Genomic DNA, 20458 nt, shown 5'->3' with positions numbered 1-20458 from the left:
AGGGAGGGGAGGGAAAGGCGGGGAAAAAAGGACTCCGGCGAAAAAGCAAAGAAAATCGAGGCCCGCGGAGAAGGGTGCGAAAGGGTGTATAACGACGGTGTACGACTCGATCTCGAAAAAGTTCCCCTCTCTCTCTCTCAACGAGGTCGTCGCCTCGCCGAGGAACTCCACGGTCGGTATCGAGACCCCTTCCGCGCGCCCCCTTTCGTCCCCTCCTCGAAGATCCCTTTCCGCGCGCAGGATGGAATCTAAAGTTCGCGGTCCCCGCGTAGAAATCGAGTTGCCGTGACAACGCGGTCGGCCGCTCGCTTTTGTGCGAGAAGCTGATTGTGAGGCGTCTGGATGAAAGGACGCGCGGTATCCGGACAACAGGGATGCTTTGCGAGGGCGTCAGCGGTCCGCGGAATAAAAACGTACCGTGTCGCTCCTTGCGGGAGATACAAGTTTATTAAATATCAAGAGAGCAAGGCCAATAATAATAATACGAGCAATTAATTGCCAATAGAGCATTTTACATATTCAGTTTAAAAGAGTTAAAACCACTTATATTACAATATTACACACTGCGTCTAACAGTGTAGATCCTCCTTGGGTCTAATCGCGGCAAAAACGTGCGAAGAAACAAGGGGAAGTCGCGCGATTGACTAAAGTAACGAAAGCGCGATGTCGTTTTTCCACCTGGAATTACGACGCGATAAATTATGATTACGCAATTTATATTCTTCCCGCTCCAATGGAGTTTCTCGTGATCCTCGCCTCTCTGTTACAGCCGGAGCCGAGGCCGAACAAGATTGATCAGCGGGTGATCGACGGGCACGTTCTATCCGGCGAGGTTCTCTTCACCGCGCCGACGCCGGACAAAGTGCCGTACCCGACCCTCGTGTTCTCCGACAATCTGAAAGTCGTCGTCAGCTTTCTCAAGTCGCAAAATAAAGGTGATAATCATCGCTTGCGCACTCTCTATCGTCATCCAGGAGAACAGATTTTGGGCGGTTGATTCGATTCAGAGAGCGATAACGTAATCCGACGAAGAATCGTGGAAGTTAGAGACCGACGTTACTGTCCGCCATTATTACGCGTTATTACGCTTAACGCGAGACGGCCGCGCGCGTTTAATAAAGCGATCGTGTTCGAGCTGAAAAGGGGACGTGTCCTCGCGCCAGTGATAGATCCGGTGCATATTGTGTCTCGATGACTAATTGATAGTCCAATTTTCAGTCTACGTTCAATCGGACACGCTGCTGGGCGATGCGAACCACCAGTCCGGTGTGGTGCTGGCGGAAATAGTGAAGGCGAACATCCCGGTGCGCAACGGTGTCGTCCATCTGATACAACGACCGCTCATGGTCGTCGACAGCACGGTGAAGGATTTCCTGGAGGTCAGTGCCCGATCCACGTTCGTCCTCGGTTCGATCCACGAGCATCGCGCAAAGTTATCGGTACATTCGGCCGCCACGGTCGGTCGTTTCGACATCCGCAGCGGCTCTGGCGGTCGAACTGTAAACGCCGAAATTGCTAATTCCTTTGGTCAGAGACATTACATTAATTATGTCAATTTATTTGTCGAGTCGCCCCGCGACAAAATAATTTCTGCGGCAATTGGCGCGTTAATCGATAATGTCGTTTGATGCTCAATTATTAGATGTTGAGAATAATGAAAATAACGTTGGCCGGCTTAATAGACAGCAAATATAATGAATTATAATGTGCGCGGTGCGTCACGATGACGCGTCACGTTGGATTCGCGCGGCCTCATCATCGACGTCATTTCGCTCCCTATTCATTAAAGTGATTACGTTGAAACGCGGCTGCATTTCGTTGGGATAAATTGTTAAGTACTACAAAGAACCGCCGTGCAATTTTTATGTACGACACGATTTTAGAGAAGCGCAAGGATATAGCCGTGGCCAGTTTTCCGGCGTTTTAAACTGAAGCGATTTGCATCGCGCGTGCGGCGAGCTTTACATTTAAATTAGTTCTCACCTATAACGAAATTTAATAATTTCGTCTTGCGCGTCAAATCTAAATGCGTTCCCCATTCTTAAACGCAGCTCCAACGCGCGGGAATATTATTTTAGCATTCTGCGATGCAGATGTAAACAGATTTGCATTTAGAAAAAAAGCAATGCTATCTTCATATTTCACCATGCAAATACACCCACATTTGCATTCCGAACAGCGGCGTATTTATTTTTACAAAAACACATATAAGCGTATTATATTTGAAGCGTATTATATTATATTTTTACGCGATATTATCTTCGCGTTCCTCTCGATAAAGAGATAAAAAAAATTCGTATGTCGCGGTGAATCGCGAAAAATTGGAACTGCAGAAAATCGCGGGGCAGGGGGGAGGGGGAGGCGATTGGAAAAAATTGCTCGGAGATTTACAGATGTGTAACGATCGGGAGGTATTAAGCTGAAAAATACTTACGTTAAGCCCCCTCGAAATTCCCCCCCTCGCTAAAATTCATCGAGCTCCCCGTGAGTCCTCGATCATCCCGTAAAACCCGGTTAATGCAAACGACACGTACGTGCGGCGAAAAAGCGACGGCGATTGACCTGGAAAACCGTCTACTCGTAAAAGCATTGTGACCGGTTCCGGTTTATACGAGTCGCGAACGCCGAAGAAAAAGCCGAGATTTATAACTTCGTTTAAACCTCCTTACTCTCCGGAGCTCTCTGCGGAATTGAAGGCGGAGCCTTTGTTTCGGACCCCGTTTTCCTCTCGCAGCCCCCCGGCATTCACGGCTGTAAACGGCGCGACGACGCGGTCCGTCACGCGTCGAATTCGCACTTCGCCTTTTTCCTTTGCGAGCCACGTTTGATACCTGCGCGCGGGAGCCCTCACGGTCGACGGGCTCGATTCTCCGTCTCGATTTCGTCGGGCGCGAGGGGTGAGAGAGCGTCTCTTCCCTGCGCCGTGCCTTTGAGCGCGACGCGCGCAGAGAAAACATCGCGATAATAATGAGAGACATAAAGCGTGATGAAACACGAGAAATTCCAAACGCGAACATCACGGCGGATCTGTTATTTCAGAAATATATCCGGCTCCCGAGACTCCGCGACTGTGCCAAGTTACACAACGTTCAAACTTCGGGAGTCCGTGAGAAAACATAAGGCGCGCGATTAAATGTTGATACAAGGGTCGAGACGTATCCAATTTTCGACAAGAGACACCACCGTTCGCCAAATACGGATCTCTTCGCTCGCGATTCCAAGATGAACGAACGGGGACGAAAGCGATTATTCTCGGATCTTTTTTTCTTTCTTCCGTGTAACGCGTCTACTTGAGCGTATACGTGTATCTCTTTAGATATTCCGTGTAAGAGGCGAGATAATAATCCGCGCGCATCTCGGAGACAAAGAGCGCGTTACCGCGCGAGGATGCAGGTCTCGCCGAGTGCCACGGTCTGCGCGATGTGCACACATTCGCGATAAATCGCGGCGCCGGGGCGCACACGTATTATCCCGCACACATCCCGAATCCGTGGAAATTTCTGCGCGGGTGCTTCATCTCGCCGACGCGACGCGACGCGACGCCTGGCGTCTATTACGCATTCAGGCCGCGCGATGCATTAGAGGGACATTAGTATTCGCAGTCCCGATACGTATATCCCGACGTGACGTGTTTCGCGGAACCCGTAACGCCGACCTCAAAGGAGCCCCCTCGGCATTGTATGTGGACCGCAGGGATAATAACGCGCCGTCTCCGCCGCCGCGTAATCGCTTCCGTCGTAACCGCTTGCGTCGTCAAGCACGCGCACGCACCATCCAGACAATTGCGTTAAACGTTAAACGCTATCCGATCGCGAGCGCCCGAGCGGGACCAATTGCGAGCCGCCAAGAACGCGCGTTTTCTGCGAACAATTGCCACGACGTATTTCACCCGTCGCGCCTCAAGAGCGCGGAGTATCCCGATTCGGAGTAACAAATGTTTCGTCCTGGGGTTAAGACTAATTGAAAAAGCCGAGTCCTATCTTAGAGTTTTAGCCGAGGTCTCGCGAAATTTATCGGAACAACGGTAGAGTCGGACGACTTTTTGTCCCTCCTTAAAACTAAGACTCTACAGGGTGTCCCATTTTAACTTGGACAGTCAAATATCTCAAAAACTAAGCCCAGCAAAAATGTTTTAGACAAGAGTTGTTTGGTCTCGAGAAGGGCACAAGATGGTGTCGTTAATTTGACCTTGAATAGTTGCTTGAAGGTCACGTGAAGGTCGTCTTCAATTTTTTAAACGACGCCCCCTATTGTTATTTATTATACTATCTGATATGAATAACTTTTGTCTGAAACATTTTTGTTTGCTGAACTTAGTTTTTGAGATATTTTACTGTCCAAGTTAAAATGGGACACCCTGTATAGACGCGCTGAACTGCAGCAACGCACCGAGAGATTTCAATTTCAACGCAGGGAGCTTGCGGCAAGTTTCTGATTGTTCTACTCGCGTTGCCGCAGCTCGACGTATCTATGGAGTCTTAGGGCACTATTAGGCCCGGTCTACAATGAGTCGTTAGTCCGAAGTCAGAACTATATGTGGATCCTCTTTCTTCCACCCAAATGGGAAAAGGATGAATGTACAGTTGCGACTTTTGACTGACGACTAACAGCTCGTTGTAGACCGAGCCTTACGTTTATCGTATACGACAAATTTTCTTCAAGTGTATCGATTGGCTACAAGCTAGAACATTTCTGGATACTCGAGAGCTTATCGATACGCGTGAAAGATTTGTCGTACGACAAGTGCAATATTAGCCTTAGCTTAACTTGCCTCTAATATCGAGCTGGCGAGCGAAGATGTTATTCGCGGTTCATAACGTTGTGACTCGGTCCACGGGGGAATATTCGCGCGGAGGACTGGGCGATCGCACTAGCCGTTTAAAGATGTGCGGAGAGACATCCGCGATTTGTACCACAGGCACCGGCTGCGATAACCGCGTGTGTGCACTCGCGAAGCCGGGAATCGAGCGGAAATGCGAAAGAGACCGAGCTTTACGGCGATCGTAAAGATTCTATCCAACCGGGCGCCGTTGCGTCGTCCCCCCCCTTGTACCGTAATGATTCTAATCTCGGCAGATTCGCAGCCGTTTCGGTCGGAGCTCGCGCGGAGGCACACGCGCGTGTACCCGAAATAGCTCGCGATAATGTAACGTTCTCTGATTACACGCGGGCATTACAACAGAATGGACCTCCCTGTGATGCACGCGTTTGTAATTCGAGTTTCTAGGATCTCGACGCGTTAAAGTTTCAGGCGCGAGTCAGTTTCGAGGACCCTCGCTGCGCGACGCATCCTAGGGAGGATTTCCAAGATTCTCGGAGCTCAGAAAGATGGTGGAAATTCTGACACTATAATCTCATGGCCGTAAGAGAAATTGTCGAAAGTTAACATGAAATGCATACGCTCGCGCAGGTATTCTATGTTGTTACACGAAATGCAGCCGAAGGGAAACGCAATGGGTATAAATAAAGTCGATGACGAATAACCAAGCGAGAGTTTCATTCAGCCGAATGCGCACAGTAATGCGTCTTTTGATGAGGTCGCCGATAACGCAACGTACCGGATATCCCTCCGCGGGACAGTGGTCTCTTACGTAATGTGTTCTGCTAATCATGTTTTACATTGGACAGCGACACGAGCCGAAAACACCGCCATTCACAGGAAATTACACACTCGCCTCTGCAACACACGTACAGAGCAAATTATAACTTATACTTGATATACTTAAGCGCAATTACTCCACTTCCGAATAACAGCGTCGCCGCTCGGATGGCAGGGACCTGTTAATCACAGGTGCAAGAAACAACGAGCCAATTAGTTCGAGCTTACTTTATTTAAGACAATAACAATTTCATTACTCGTACAGGTGGCACCCGTCAAGCACAACTACTACAACTACAACTAGGTCACAGTATCACTCTCTTCACAAGAATGCCTCCTCGTCAAGACAAGTTTGTCCGATATTTACTGCCATTCGTCACGGCGTCTCGATGTCGGTGGCGCGGCATTGCGGGACGGTGTTAATTAAATCCAACTGTATCGATATCGTTTTGAGTTTCGTCGTCGCGTATCATCCCAAGTGCTCCACCCACTTTAGCGAATCTTCGAACGCGTTTGGATACTCAGATTTCCGCTTTAAACGCCGAGCCGGTCTGCGACACCCAGGCTCCTATCGACTTGCAATTACACAAGTCTGGAGCTTTTTCCGTTCTCCACACAGATATGTCTAAGTGGGCGATCGAAGATTCTGTACCGCGTGAATTTTTCAGAGGCACGAACCCGATGTTACCGTAATCTGAATTCAGTGACGCAACCGCGACGACAATATCCACACGATCGGCTTTTAGTCGACATCGTCCCGCTGTGCAAAGACGCCCTCGATGTAGCTCCGTCCCGCCCGGCGGAAACGCATCGCAACGGCGCTATCCCTCGGGACGCTTCTCATTCACCGACAGCTGTTCCACTTCTCGGGGGAAAAACGCCGCTGAAACATTATTTCACTCCACTATATACCGCCACACGTATGCCTAACATGAACGATCGGAACACACGACTCCGTTGTACGTGCAACAAGCGCATCTGTCCCTAACAAGCGCGGCCTCGCCTCTTGCAATACGTGCCACATTATCTATACGCGTGTACGCAGGATGACGCGCGCGAACGAGGGCTCGTTGACGGCATAATTACGGCTTCGTCGGAAACGAGAATAACGGGGAAATCCGAGGGCCGGGATAGGCCGTGCCGATCGGAGCGCACGGCTGAGGGTGCGTCTTCGTGCGATAATTTTGCCAATTTCTTTTTTATTATTTTCTCAAATCGCGCTCTTTCCACTCCTAACGAAGCCGCAAACTGCTCGAAAGTGGCCACGGTCGCGCGGACCACTCTGTGTACGCTCTCTATGTGTGTGTGCCACATATGTATAATATATATATATCTATACGTATATATAGGAACGTTTTGTACACAGGACAGGAATGGAATGTTCACGTGACAGCTGTTGTCACATGCGATATCGACTGTTTTTCAGCAATGATCCTCGGCACGTCTCGCCTACTGTCTGCACCAGACCCTCTTGGCTCGTAATTTGGATCAAAGGCGCCAGGGCTTCTCCTGGCGCGGGAAACGTCCCGACCGACCATGCCCGACGCCATCGGTCGGACTCGCGGCGACCTTTGATCCAAAGAGCCCATGTATGTTGTGTATTTGTGCTCGAGAAACGTCCCGATCGTCGATGACCGCCGCCGCGGTCGAGACGCGTGACAATTAAGAAACGGCGGGGGTTGAACGAAACAATTTTAGGGGCGTCGGGGCGCATAAATATTAATTAAAACGTATTGGAAATCCATAGCTGCGCGACATCTGAAATTCTAGAGCCTCGGCGGGACGAGCGTTAAAATAAATACTCGAGTAATTTCCGAAGCTGCCGAGAGTTCCGCCGGTTTCTCGGGGCCGTGTAATTATCGGATTCTTGGATTGCAACAGACACCGCGCTTGTTAAAATGAGTTAGCGCGACGATCGCGGAGTAATCAAAGGACCCCGGGCCGTCATCGGCGGTCGGCGTAGTTGGCGCGAGGTACTAATCACTTACTTCCAGGTTTACTCGCATAGACACTGCGAACGGGAACAGGCGGGAAAACTCGATAAATGAAAGACAGCAAAGACAAAGTGCCGAATTGGTGTGTAGGAGAGCACAGAAATTCCATGTTCTGCCATCACTGCACCGCGCGCCTCGTGTGTCTCACACCGCAGACCTCTCGCCGCCTTTTCCCGCAGACTTTTCCCCACCGTCTTTGATCTTTGACTGTGCTCTCTTGCCTTTTGATTTACACTCTTCTACGCCGTAAGGGGGACAGCACGTCTCTCACACGTGCCGGACGATAATTAAGCATAATTGTACCCGTCACATGCCGGGGACGTCGAATCAAAGTCCTGTGCACATCCGGACGTTTCGGAAAGGGGCTGCTACTGTTTTTCCGGCTTCCGGTCGCTGGAAGCGATCCAGCACCACCGTCGGAACTACCGAGTAGCCTCTCTCTCTCTCTGTCTCTCTCTCTGTCTTTCTCTTTCTCTCTTTCTTTCTCTCTCTCTCTCTTTCTCTCTCAAACTTTATTCAACACGATTCCCGCCGGGAGAACCGAATCAAACTGAAACTCGCACAATCTTGGATGTCCCGGTCATCACATCATTGCCGGAAGCGGAACCGGGGGTCGGACGCCTGAATCTCTAGAGCGCGTGCCGCTAATTAAAAGCGCGTATTCAGTTAAGAAATTTCAGCGACGAACGAAACGAATGGCCAAACAATCGCGAGGGTGATTTAAACAATTTCGCGCGACACCATTTACGAGTTAGTTTTGCCGCGCGCGCGGCCGATCAGACGCGCTCGATTTGCATCCGGGATTTTAACAGTTACACGAATAATGTCCGATTCACGCGACATCGGTCGCGACACGAATATACTATTATCACGTTTATCCATTCACCTCCATATTTCGCTCGCGAGACGGAGTCGGTCGTTCGCCCTTCCGTTCCGCGCTTCCGCTCATATAGTAATAACGACACACCAATTGTCACATACAACAGCACATCTGTATATAATGGATACATACGAGCATATATAAAATGTATATATGTATATACGCATATACACATATATGCCAGCCACATCGAGAATTCGAGGTGCTCTACTCCGGCGTTATCTCGCGCTTTGAATCTCGTTGCGACCCCCTTCTCTCGCCTGTATCCACACAGCGAACTTGCTCACCTTGCTACTTTGGCAAGCATCTTATGCTCATAGAACCTCTGATTGTGAGTCTATTCGCTCCCTGTACTTTGCCGAGTTGCGAGTAGCCCCCCCACCCCGACTACACCCCCGTTCTACATCCCCAGCAGCCCTTCTTGCATTGTTCACGTCACCCCGGAAGTTACACGCTCTTTCGCGAGTGTTTGTACGTACGCGTGCACGCAAGGCGATCGAAACGCCGTACCGGCGGTCGTAGCGGAGGGCCGAGTTTATTTTCCCGTCGAAGCGTCGATTATTTATAGCGGACAATTATAAATATACCAGTCCACTTTGGCATCGAGCATCGGGACTTGTTCGAGCGAAACGTCAAAGGAGCTCTGTGCCCGATAGCCTTTCAGTTGTGAATTTATCCCTAGCCACTCCTCGCGCGAACTTTCCCTTTCGTTGTTTCCTATAAATCATAAAGTTTGCGAGAGCTGACCGATTTTCCTCGAGGCCCTAAAAAAAAAGAAGAGTCTCGAGCTCCTGTCTACGAACAATGCAACTAGTCGGTACATATTAAGTACAGCGAAGTATCGATCGCCTTGCGCGTATCGAATTGTCGAGCAATGGTAGTCGACACGGTATCAATCGTAAGGTATTTTAAGGTGAAGATTTTACAGGTCAGTTTGCAGTGAACTTGAGAAAACAATCGATCGAGTGTCGAAGTAAGCTTCTACGAAAGTCGAGGCGCGTCGCAGGCGCGGCAGTAACGAGGGTACTCCGAGAAGTACAATGTAATCGCAAAAGCAACAAATGTAAGCGAGAACAAAGCCAGAGACATTCGGCTGTCGTGGTCTGGAAACGTTCGTCGAACTGAAGTCAATCGGTGCATTTTTTTATCCACTGATTGACTTTTAAGCTAGCGCCACACTGTGCGCAATTCGTGATTGGTGATTCGCAGAAATTCGTTGAGTACTCGTTATTACTTACCACACTATTTGTGATTCGCACACCGAGAAAGATGTCCGATTAAATATAATCGGATAATCCACTTGCATAATAACAAACGGATATGTTCGATGAAAAATGCGATCGGTTTTTCGATCAAATTTCATTGGGACTGCATTTTGTCGGATAAATCTTATCGAATGTATCCATAATTTTATTGGAAAACGTAATCGGAAAAATTATCGGACGCACTATTTAATTGGTTTATCCGACGCAAATCTTTCTCAGTGCAGCTTATCGTTCGTAATTTATTATTTGTCGTCTCGTTCGTGTTAACTTGGACAACTTTGAACTTTTGCCCGTTATCGCAGGACTTGTATCATAAGTCTACAATTAGTCAAGTTTCAGTATCCAGTCGAAAAACCACTCGGCTGGCGAATCACTGCGAATCGATCAATTTTTCCTATTCACATGCACTGAGAAAAATGTCCGATTAAATTGTATGTCCGATGAAAAATGTGATCGGTTTTTCAATCAAGTTTCATCGGTAACTGCATTTTATCGGATCAATTTACTCGGGAAACGTAATCAGAAAATTTAACCATCGGAAACACTATTTAACACTGGTTTGTCCGATGAAAATTTTTCTCAGTGCCGATACACGAATCGCGAGTCGCGCATCACGAATGGCGCCAGCTTTGGACTTTAGGGAGAAGGGAAGCGCGAATTTTTCCGCCGGACATTTATAATTCCGGCCGAATGTTTTCCTCGGGCAACAAGAACGCCGTCGAAGACGCACGGTCCTCGCGGTGCTGTTTCCGCCGGACGTCTAACTATCGCAATAATACAAACGTCCCCGGTGATCGTTCACGGCGCGCCGTGACGCGAAAGTAAGAGAGCCGTCGCGACGAGTCGCGCCCGATGTTGCCGCGCGAAGTTCCCGTCGTCCGCGCGGAAAAAGGAAAATCAGCGGAAGTCTCGTCGGGGGAAAAAAAGCCGTCGCGCGGAAAGCGGCGTCCGGCGAAGTTGGCCGTTTATGAGCGCGTGCTGCACGGTCGCTTCGGCCGGCAACTTTTTCCACCCCCGGCGTTAAATCTTTAAGCTCTCCCCCGCGTTTCCCGAAAAAGGGCGACCGTACTTTTGGACGCGGGGGGAGGGGGGGAGAAGCGCCCTACGAGGTGTCGGAAAGTTTTACGTTGTCAGACGTGTTCGCGGTCGGCGCGGCTCTCCCTCGAGAGCGAGACCGAAAGCTTTCGCTAGGCGAAGATACAACTTTAACCATTCGAGAGCGCGCTAAGCAGCTCTTTCCTCCTTGCTCCAGCTCTTTCTCCCCCGACACACTTATGGAGCATGTGGAAAAAATGCGGTCGACACGTGGAATAATTGCAGAAACTTTTAAATTGCCCGGCCCTGGGTTTTCTTCCTTCAAAGAGAAAAATCTTTTTCTTTTGTACCTGTTGTACAAAACGATTCCGCGACTTGGGGATTTTTCGCAGAGAAATATATAATTGGACGCTTGTGATATTGCCGTTGTTTTAATTGACCGTCGCGAAAATGTCGGGCTCACGACTTCGTTAGATCGCCGACAGCTTTTTATCGCGCACGTGCGTTATTTAACTGTGCCGATGCCGGTGGATTTAAACGCTCGCGATAATTGTATCAGAGAATGACTTCACCGATGCGAGATACCTCCGTGAGCTTTCAGCGCGACGAAAGCGTTCTCCAAGACGCTAAGATCACAGAACGTTCGACGTTACGAATAATTTCATTTCTCTTGTGGAGCTAAACAAAGGGAATCGCGTTGTAAACGCTGGCGAAAAGCTCGCTAAACACTTTGAGATTACCGGCGCCGTTCGAGGAGGAGGGCCTTTAAGGATTCGCGCGGAACGGAATTCACCTTTAAGAGAATGCGAACGGCGCCGCGGAAAGCTCGGCGCAGCGGCGGCGCTCGCGAGAGTGGCGAGAGGCAGTCGGCGAAATTCCGCAGAGGATGGAGGAGCTTAGTAACTGTAATTCCACGGGACGAGACACTAATCGGAAATTATGCAGAACAATTCGAGTTTCACGGCATCCGAGCCGCTTCGATTCCCCGTTTCGACCTCGTCCCCGCGCGAGCCGATCGCCTTTGCATCTCTTCGCCACCACCGTAATCTTCCAGCCGCGTTATCAATCCCCCCCCCCTCCCCGCCTTCGCGCGGCAAGTGAAATTCCTCCGGCGAAAAATTGAAACAAAAATGCCGTGCTCGACGTGCTATGCATCGGCAACCATCGTCTTTTTCTCTCTCTCTCGAGAGAGAGAGGCCGCATCTTTTCCACATATCCAAGATCCGAATATCTGGATACTTCAGACGGTCATCTGTGACCACTTTGATGCTACATGCAGATCGAACATTTTAGAGATCTATCGTCAAAATTAAAGTTAACGAATGAAGGATTCTTGGAGAAATTGTACAAATATTTAGAGTTTTAAATCGCGAATTACCAAGTTGGAGAATACAGTTTGAAAGCTTTTGCAAATATTAGAGTTGAGAGACTTGGCGTTCCTAAAATTTGCAGATGTAACGTCCAGTATTCCGGAGATTAAAGAGCTTAAGTATACGAGAGCTGAAAAATATAAGGAGGGGGCGCGTAGCAAACGACAAGGTCGAAAATATGCAGTTTCGTATTTTCCACACGCAAGCGAAGAAGTCAACGTGGCTGCCTCGTGTCGCGCCGTAACGCACGTGCGCGTCGCGCGCGTCTGCCTCGCACAGTGTTAATTCGGCGGTTAAAGATTTCACTAGCGGAGTATGTGCGGGCGGTTTCATTATGGCCTTCCGGTACAACGAGCCACTTCAAAACGGCCTACTTGCTCGTTCACGACGGGACTCAGGTACCCGTACTTGCTCATTGAATTATTGCGCTTCCATGGTTGCGCACACAGTTGGCGCACGGGATCAGTTTAGTTTGCAGCAAACGAGCGTAACCATCGAGCAAAAGCTACGTGGCGGTAACGTGCTCTAACGTCGTCGCGGGGGTAGAAAGGGAGCGGGAATTAAGAATAAAGTGGGAATCGAATCGCGGAGTTGGCGCATGTCGGACTAACTTTTTATTGGCAAGAGGGAAAGTTACCTTTCCTCCCCCTTCCGTAAAATGTGCCGCGGAAAATTATTTTCTTAAAGCCGATATACCGATTCGTAAAACGTAATGACGGAAGTCGACGCGCGAGAGGGAGTCTATTACGAGATGCAGCTAATACTCGGAGCTGAAGATACGACGGGGAAGAGTGACGCTCTGTCGTGACAGAATGTAATCGAAGAATCGATGATCTTTTTAAAGGAACTCGAGGTTCAGGTAACTCGCGGTCGCGTGAGCGAAACCCGATGAGTCTCCCTCGTTTCTCGACGGGCGGAAACAATCAATGCCTCCGAACATAATCGCCCGCGTTCCGCGTTCGCGTAATATTCCGCCCGTGGCTGCTGCCGGCGGCGCTATCGATTCGTTACGTCCGGCATCGCGTTCCGTTAAGTGTTTCATTCCGGCGACGCCCACGGCCCCGCCAGCTCTGTCAAATCGTCAGTGACCGCCGCCGAAAATGGGTCGCGCAGCTGTCGAGTTTCCCGGCTGCGAAATTCGCCAAGGAAGCCGCGATTTCTCCGCTCCGTGAATAATAGAGAATCGACAGGAAGACACGAATGTACTCGGAATCGCGCGGCCGCCCCTCGGGTCACTCACCGCGTATAAATTCGCCGGGACTCGCAGTCTCAGCACGATCGCGCGGAAAATTCGCTGAACGGACGTGTACTCGCTTGGTATAATCCTCCGTGCAATTTCATATCCTCCATCTGAGATCGAGTAACGCACGCGTGATAACGCGAAATTATTCCGCGCGACGGAACGGCCCTTTAGAATCGCGCGGGATTATTTTTCTAATCTCCGCGCGCCCGCGCGCTGGAGAAAGGCGTGTACATAATTTTCGAGAAGAGAAAATTGCGAATGTTTGCGCACGATAATAAAGTTGGCAAATAAACCCGTAACATTGAACACACGAGATGTTAAATAATGATACGGCCGGTAGCAGTTTTATTCGCAACGTACCGTTCGAGATTGTGAAACGCGCGCGCGAAATTATTCAAATTTCTTTATGCGCGCGCGCCGTTTTTGTAATTACCTCTTCGAATCTTCGCGAGAGGGAAGTAATCAACCGTAATAAGATCAGCGTTTATTCTTCCCTCCCGAGCGAAATACGGGACCGCGGAATTAAGGTGGCTTCCTGTGCGAGGAAACGGTTAGTGTGGGTGCTTTGGTGGGGCCCCTTTAATTTTTGTAGCTTGTTTCATTAAAAAAATATCACTTAATCATTGATCAAATGCATTGATATGCTAGGTAAATTTATGCACATTTGAAAACAAATATGTGATTATCTTTTAACCTTTGACTATGAAATCAATTATCTCGGACTTTGGTTATGCACTTTAGTGTATTAATCTCAAAATTTCCTGCTTTGTATTGTTAGTTTGCTTGAAAAGGACCACAACTCATGGTCGAAACGTTGCGAGCCTTGGACATTAAAATTGCCAGATATGGTCAAAGAAACTTGAAGTTGTTAAAATATGTGATGTCCCAAAGAGCTGTCAAATTTTCTCAAAATATTGTATCTTTTGACTTCACGAATAAGCATTTGCTTGCAGAGGTCGGCGATATCACACATTTAATAGCGCATTTGAATCCTCGTAACATTCATTATATTTATCTCGTTTTTCGTTAAGATCTACTTTTTCTATAAAACAATATCAACTCTCAAAGTGCTTCTGCGAGTGATCGGACCGTAACCCTTATATATACAACTTTCTAAGTTTTTCTTCCTTTTATTTCATCGCACCCTCAGAAAGGATTTCTGTTACCGAGACAAAAACTATTCTTGAGGCATTTATGTTTTTCACAACCTCATTTAGTACAAAAATAGGACAATATCAAAATAAAATCAATAATTCTTATTCACCTCTATCGAATTAAAAAAGATTGCCTTACTATATTGAAGCAAGAGTAACTTTATATATTCTTGCGTTTAGAATAAATTTCGCCATCCATCTTACAATGCACGAAGTTGGCATCACGATATTCGACAAAAGACGATTCTAGATTTCAGATTTTTTCATTTAAAATATTCCTTTCTCGATAATAAATATGATTGGCGCTGTATCGATCCTATTTTATGATACATTCAAGTGTAAAAGCACTAAATCCGGAAATTTTTTCTGTGGGTGCGGCGACCGGGTTTGAAATTTCGCGTACTGATAGATGAAACTTACAACTACGGCGTACTTAAATTTAAATCTTTTCTACTCTCGGTCGGTTTATGCAGGAGCCACCTTGATACTAACAAATGCACGCGTCAGTGGGCGAGCACGTGTGTATATAATAGATCGCGCATTTCGTCAATGCGATAAAGAGAAATTAATGCGCCCATAAAATGCATCCACTCTGCGAGCGTGAGAGTAATAAAAAAATCCGGGTAATACGTTCCGGGACGAGAGATTTTCGCGAATGAAGCGGCGAGCGTCGAAATGGGCCACAAAGCGTTATTGACGAGAGGGAAAGTAATGGAAAATTGATCGGGCTTGATGACAGTCAGGTGCGAACATAAACGATCCCCGATCCCTGGCGCGGTTATTATTCGATTTGACTGTGTCGCAGATTAAAATGCGTGCGCCATCGCGATTAAGTGCCGCGTATATATATATATATATTTTTTTTTTAAAGCACACTCCCTCACCGTTTCCCTCGTATTCGCGCACTTCGACATTCGAGGATGCGCCCGAAATGTGCGATTATATTCCCAATGATGCCCCCCTTGTGACGCAGTAAAAAAAAATCAAACAATCGATGCGGTAGAGGTTTTATCGTGCTACGCAAACTTTTTAGATAACCGTTACTGCGCGCAAACATGCAACAAAAAATCTGTTGACACAAAGTGAACAAAAATCATGTTATATCGCGAGAACGAAGAAAATATTGATTTCACAGTGCAGTGGGAAGCGTTTCACGGTTTCCCCCTCCCCTCCCCCCACCCCTTGGAAAAAATGGCAAAATATTTGTCCGAAATTTCGAAATGGTATTTTGACGCGATCAACAAGGGCCATCGATTCTACTTTCGGCGCGGCCGTCTCCGATGAGAGATCGGTAAAAAAAACAATAACGTAAAATCGTCGCGTGCTCGATGCCAACACGCGCGCGGGTACAAGCGATCCTTTAACGTATTATTGTTTAATCCGACCGCGCTCGAAATCGAATTACGCCGTCCGGATGTATCGCGCGCGTGCCCGTGTCCCGTGCCGTTTCACAACGGGGGCGGAGGCCAAAAGCTGACCGACGCGATCGATGGGAGAAGCGAAAATCGACATTTGCGAATTGTCCGCTAATTGACCGCTCATTGGCATAGAAAATAATGTTTCGAATGAAAATGAGGCACGTCACGCGTGAAAACGCGCGCGGGAATTGTATTCGCCGAGAATTGTTCTAGCGTGGAAATCGCGCGTCGCCGGCGACAAAAATCTCGCCGAGAGATCGGGGCAATTTTTTAAATCGCCGAACAAGGAAATCGGGCATCTCGGGCGCTTTCGACGCGGTCGAGCGCCCTCGAGTCCTTTACTCAGCATCCTGCATTACCAGCCCTGTGGATTTAAACACCGCGTGCGGGGGAATCGCCCGGGTATCCGGACGCACCCGAGAAACCTTCTCGCATTTCAAATGGGATAACGCCGCGTCGCCGTGGCGCGTTTCACGCGTAATTCCCTTGAAAAGTTAAACCGGGACATATCCCGTGTGTGCATATTATATGCAGTGTACGGGTGCATCTGACACGCGAGATGCGCGCCGCCCGAGAACGTGTCTGCTACGCGCGGCAATGACAATCGCGGCGCGGCCCGACCGACCGGTTGACATTTTCGCATTTTCCGGCTCCTCGTGTCGTAATTAATTATCGGTTCGTCGCGACCAAAATAGACAGCCGCTCACTCGAGCGGAATTTCGCCCGCCGGCCGGCGTGTGACGGCCGGCGCGAATTCTGTCTTCGGCAGAAATTAGAAATCGACGACGTAATTTCCGCGCCGTCGACGTCAGCCCGCGCCGAGCCGTTCCGGAGAGCGAAACCTTGCCGCGTTTAAAACACTAACCGCGTTTTCCATCCGACCGCGCGAATAATCGTGAGATGTCCGAGATTAGGGAAGAGCGTTTAAATAAGACATAGACCGGTCCGTATTCATAGTCGATTCTTAAGCCAACGGTACACGATACTATTTTTCCTACCGGATTGCTTACGAGAGCCAATCAGAATTCAGCCTCAAGTTATCTGATCTAAAACTCTGCATCCTTATTGGCTCAGAGGATGCTGAAGTGATTCTGCACTTTTGGCACCTTTCGCTCCTAGAACTGTCAATTCGTGAAAACATTTGTTTAATATACAAATTATGTGGCTTTTGTGTACAGACCGACAGTGTCCCACTACTCAGATTAAGTGAAAGAACAACATGGTATCATTTAAATTAAGTTTAGGAGCTTAACTAAGTCTATTCACTATAGGTTACCTAACCTGTAACTTATTCGAGTGAATAGACTTCTTGTTAAGCTCCTAAACTTTATTTCAATGATACCATGCTGTTCTATCACTTAATCTGAATAGTGGGACACTGTCGGTCTGTACACAAAAGCCACATAATTTGTATATTAAACAAATGTTTTCACGAATTGACAGCTCTAGGAGCAAAAGGTGCCAAAAGTGCAGAATCACTCTAGCGCCCCCATAAGAGGCTAATACAGCTCTGTGATTGGTCAAACACGCATTAGGAGTACACTTAAGATGATCTTAAATATAAGAACGGACTATGATTACTGGCCTTGGACCCGGGAAATTTTCCGGAACCGGAATTGCGCCGATCGAGCGCGCGCGCCCGCTCATTCCGCGGCGGTGAAACACGATCGCCGTTTTTGCCCTCTCACATTCGACGTATATACCTCGTCTGTGTTTTACTATCACTGCAGCAGACTGCGCGGCCTGCGCGCGATATGATTTTACGAGGATTGTAAAACATCCGGAGGTATGCCTTACGATTGATACTCAAACGTCTGCAAAGATCGCACCTTTTACAGTATACTACCATCGATACCGCTCTCTCCCCATACTCATATTTCGCATTCCACAGACTACGCGATTGCGCCCGTCTTTTCGCTGCCTCGCGAAAGAGTCGATTTAATCGACACGGGCACCACGAAATTCCCGCACTGTACAGGGATCGCGGCCGGCACGATTTTTTTTCCCCCGCGTCGCGCTTTTGCGCGAGCCAGGCAGTTGAATCGCAGGAATCTCTCGCGCAGACTGTGGAAATATGCGACAGGGTGTATCGTACCGGCGTAATTAAGCCCGGACAATCGCTAATTAGCGTCTGGTTTATCGTGTCCGCGTTTCGGTTGAATCGCATGACATAATCGTTGCCGAGTAATACGGTAACGACAATGTCTGACGACCCAGTCCGCGCGCTTTTACCCGAAATTACGCCAGTACTTGCGGCCGTGTAACCGAGAGAAATTGTGCGGTAAATATTTGCACGTCATATACGCGGGAAACGGTGGCGCGCGTTGCGAGTTAATTGGCTACTAGGCCGTTCAATAATAATACGTTAACAGCGATGCATCACTCGCCACAGTATTAATATTGAAACCCGTTCAACACGACGGACCAGGTGTCTTCGATCCCGGTGCTCGACTAATAGTCGCGCGATTATCGAAGAAACTCGGAGTAAACGATCGAGTCTGGAGCTGAAAATCCTCCGAGCTCGGAACCACATATCGAGCATCCGTTTCCGAGCGTCTCGACCGAAATGGAGTCGGCGCTGAAAGATTAAGCGCGTCTCGCCGCACGTTTAAATTAAACGTCTCTCTCCGTTGCACGGCCCGATACTTTTGTATATAGAACGAATTTTACATATCCTTCTAACATACAGGATGATCACGAAGGGTTACGCGTGATTTCACGAATTAACGTCGGTCGTTCTCGATACAGCGCTATTCGCGCGTCGGGACCATGGAGTCTGTATAAGGAGACCGAACTAGGCTTGATTACGTCACCGAACACGGGCCGACATTATTGCACGTTAGTGAATCCAAATTTCGCCACTTGTAGCGTTGGCGTCGCAGAAACGGATTAAGGATTCGCCCAAGGGTTTACCGATCTTGATCTCTGATTACGGGAGTTTGATCTCCTCATACGGACTCCATGGTTGGAACCCATAGATATATATACTAGACTGCGCCATCCCTATGGACGCGCTGTCCTAAACATTAGAGCGCAGACATATCAAAAGATTTAGTCTCTCTCCCCCTCCCTCCCTCCCCCCCCCTCTCTCTCTCTCGCTCAGCGTTAAGAGTGGGGAGAAAACGAACAAGTTAGACACAAACACATTGACCCACCTCTGCTCTCCCTCTCTGTCTGTATCTTACGACCGACGCCTCCTACGGATGGCGCAGTCTAGTATATAAGTCTATGGTTGGAACGCGAAGCTCGTATTCTTTTTTCGTTTGCTCTCTTTCGAGTTGGCCTAGCGCGTCATGCGACATTCGTGTCATCCTGTAGCATAAGTTCTTCCAGCACCCGTTAGCACACGTTGGATCCATCGATCAACAGAAAGACACGATAAGACTCTACCCGCTCTCGTCCCACCCTCCCCCCCGCTCCAGCTCTCTCACAAGCAGCCCGCCCTCTCGGCAGGAAATTACATGCTTACAGTGTCTCTTACAGCGAACGACCTAATTACAAGTTTACCTTTTTTCTGTTTTCTGTTCGCTTCTTATGTTATGGACCGACCCTGGTTTCCGGTTTCTCTGTGCAGTCCTTCAAGGTAATTCGCCACCGCCTTTTTCTCTAAACTCTCTCTCTCTCTCTCTCTATTTCCGCCTACTGTCTCTCTTTCTACCGCTCTGAAACGTTCATTCGGATCGCTGTCACGTCGATGTGTCACCATAATTGTATAGAATAGCATTTCAAAGATTCGCATTGGCCTGCAGATCGAGTTGATCGCGATGAACGATATGTCGGCGCGTCAAAGATCTCTTCGGTGAGAAAGTCGACTTCTCGGCGTGCCGTGCGGAGAGAAGTACACCGGTATTTTTTAGAATGCGATATGTTAATTGAAACGACGCGGGTGAGGGTGAAACGGAACAATGCGATTTGCACTTGAAACCTTTATTCGTTACCTTGTGGTGACACGTACGTGCACACGTTACATACATCATCCACACGCTCACACACAGCTCATTCGCCCTACATTCTCGATCTCTCTTCCATTTTTCGCAGTATGTTCCGTTCTTATTTTCTGCTTTACTTCCGTCACCCTTTTCGTTGTCTGTCTCGATATTTCTCTCTATTTCTCTCTCCGTCTCCATTTCATGTCTTCTTGATTGTTTCGTTTCTTCATGTGCCTCTTCTCGTGCGCCCGCCACATCTTCTCGCTCATCGTCGTTATCCTCATTGCGTGCCGACGTCCGATCTCGTTCGCGCGAAACGTTCTCGGGATCGATGTAACGAAAGAGGTATCGACTCGCGACGTATAGGGAACGTTATGCGGAGTCTACAATGAGAGTTGCAGAGTCGCGGTCGTAAGAATAATTGACTGTAATGTGGGGTCTACAATGAGAGTCTCAGAGTCGCAGTCGTACGAATAGTCGACTATGATTGGTCAATTCTTATGTGTCTGACTGAATTGACCAATTACGGTCTATTAGTTTTACGACTGCGACCCTAAGACTCGCATTGTAA

General features: G+C 48.4%; 1 protein-coding gene across 2 annotated transcripts in view; it reads left to right on the top strand.

Annotated features, from left to right (window-relative positions):
- LOC105560981 (fasciclin-1) overlaps positions 1-20458 on the top strand; it is a 274172-nt gene that overhangs the window by 218436 nt on the left and 35278 nt on the right. For both annotated transcript variants that reach the window (XM_012010571.1, XM_012010572.1), the window contains exons 6-8: positions 770-935; positions 1219-1379; positions 19533-19541. In XM_012010571.1, the coding sequence (XP_011865961.1) occupies positions 770-935; positions 1219-1379; positions 19533-19541 (336 nt within the window). The remainder of the gene's footprint in view (positions 1-769; positions 936-1218; positions 1380-19532; positions 19542-20458) is intronic.

The sequence above is a fragment of the Vollenhovia emeryi genome, unplaced genomic scaffold, assembly GCF_000949405.1.
Source record: "Vollenhovia emeryi isolate VEMERY1.0 unplaced genomic scaffold, V.emery_V1.0 DF939215.1, whole genome shotgun sequence".
NCBI lineage: Eukaryota > Metazoa > Arthropoda > Insecta > Hymenoptera > Formicidae > Vollenhovia > Vollenhovia emeryi.
This window is presented reverse-complemented; position numbering and strand designations above follow the sequence as displayed.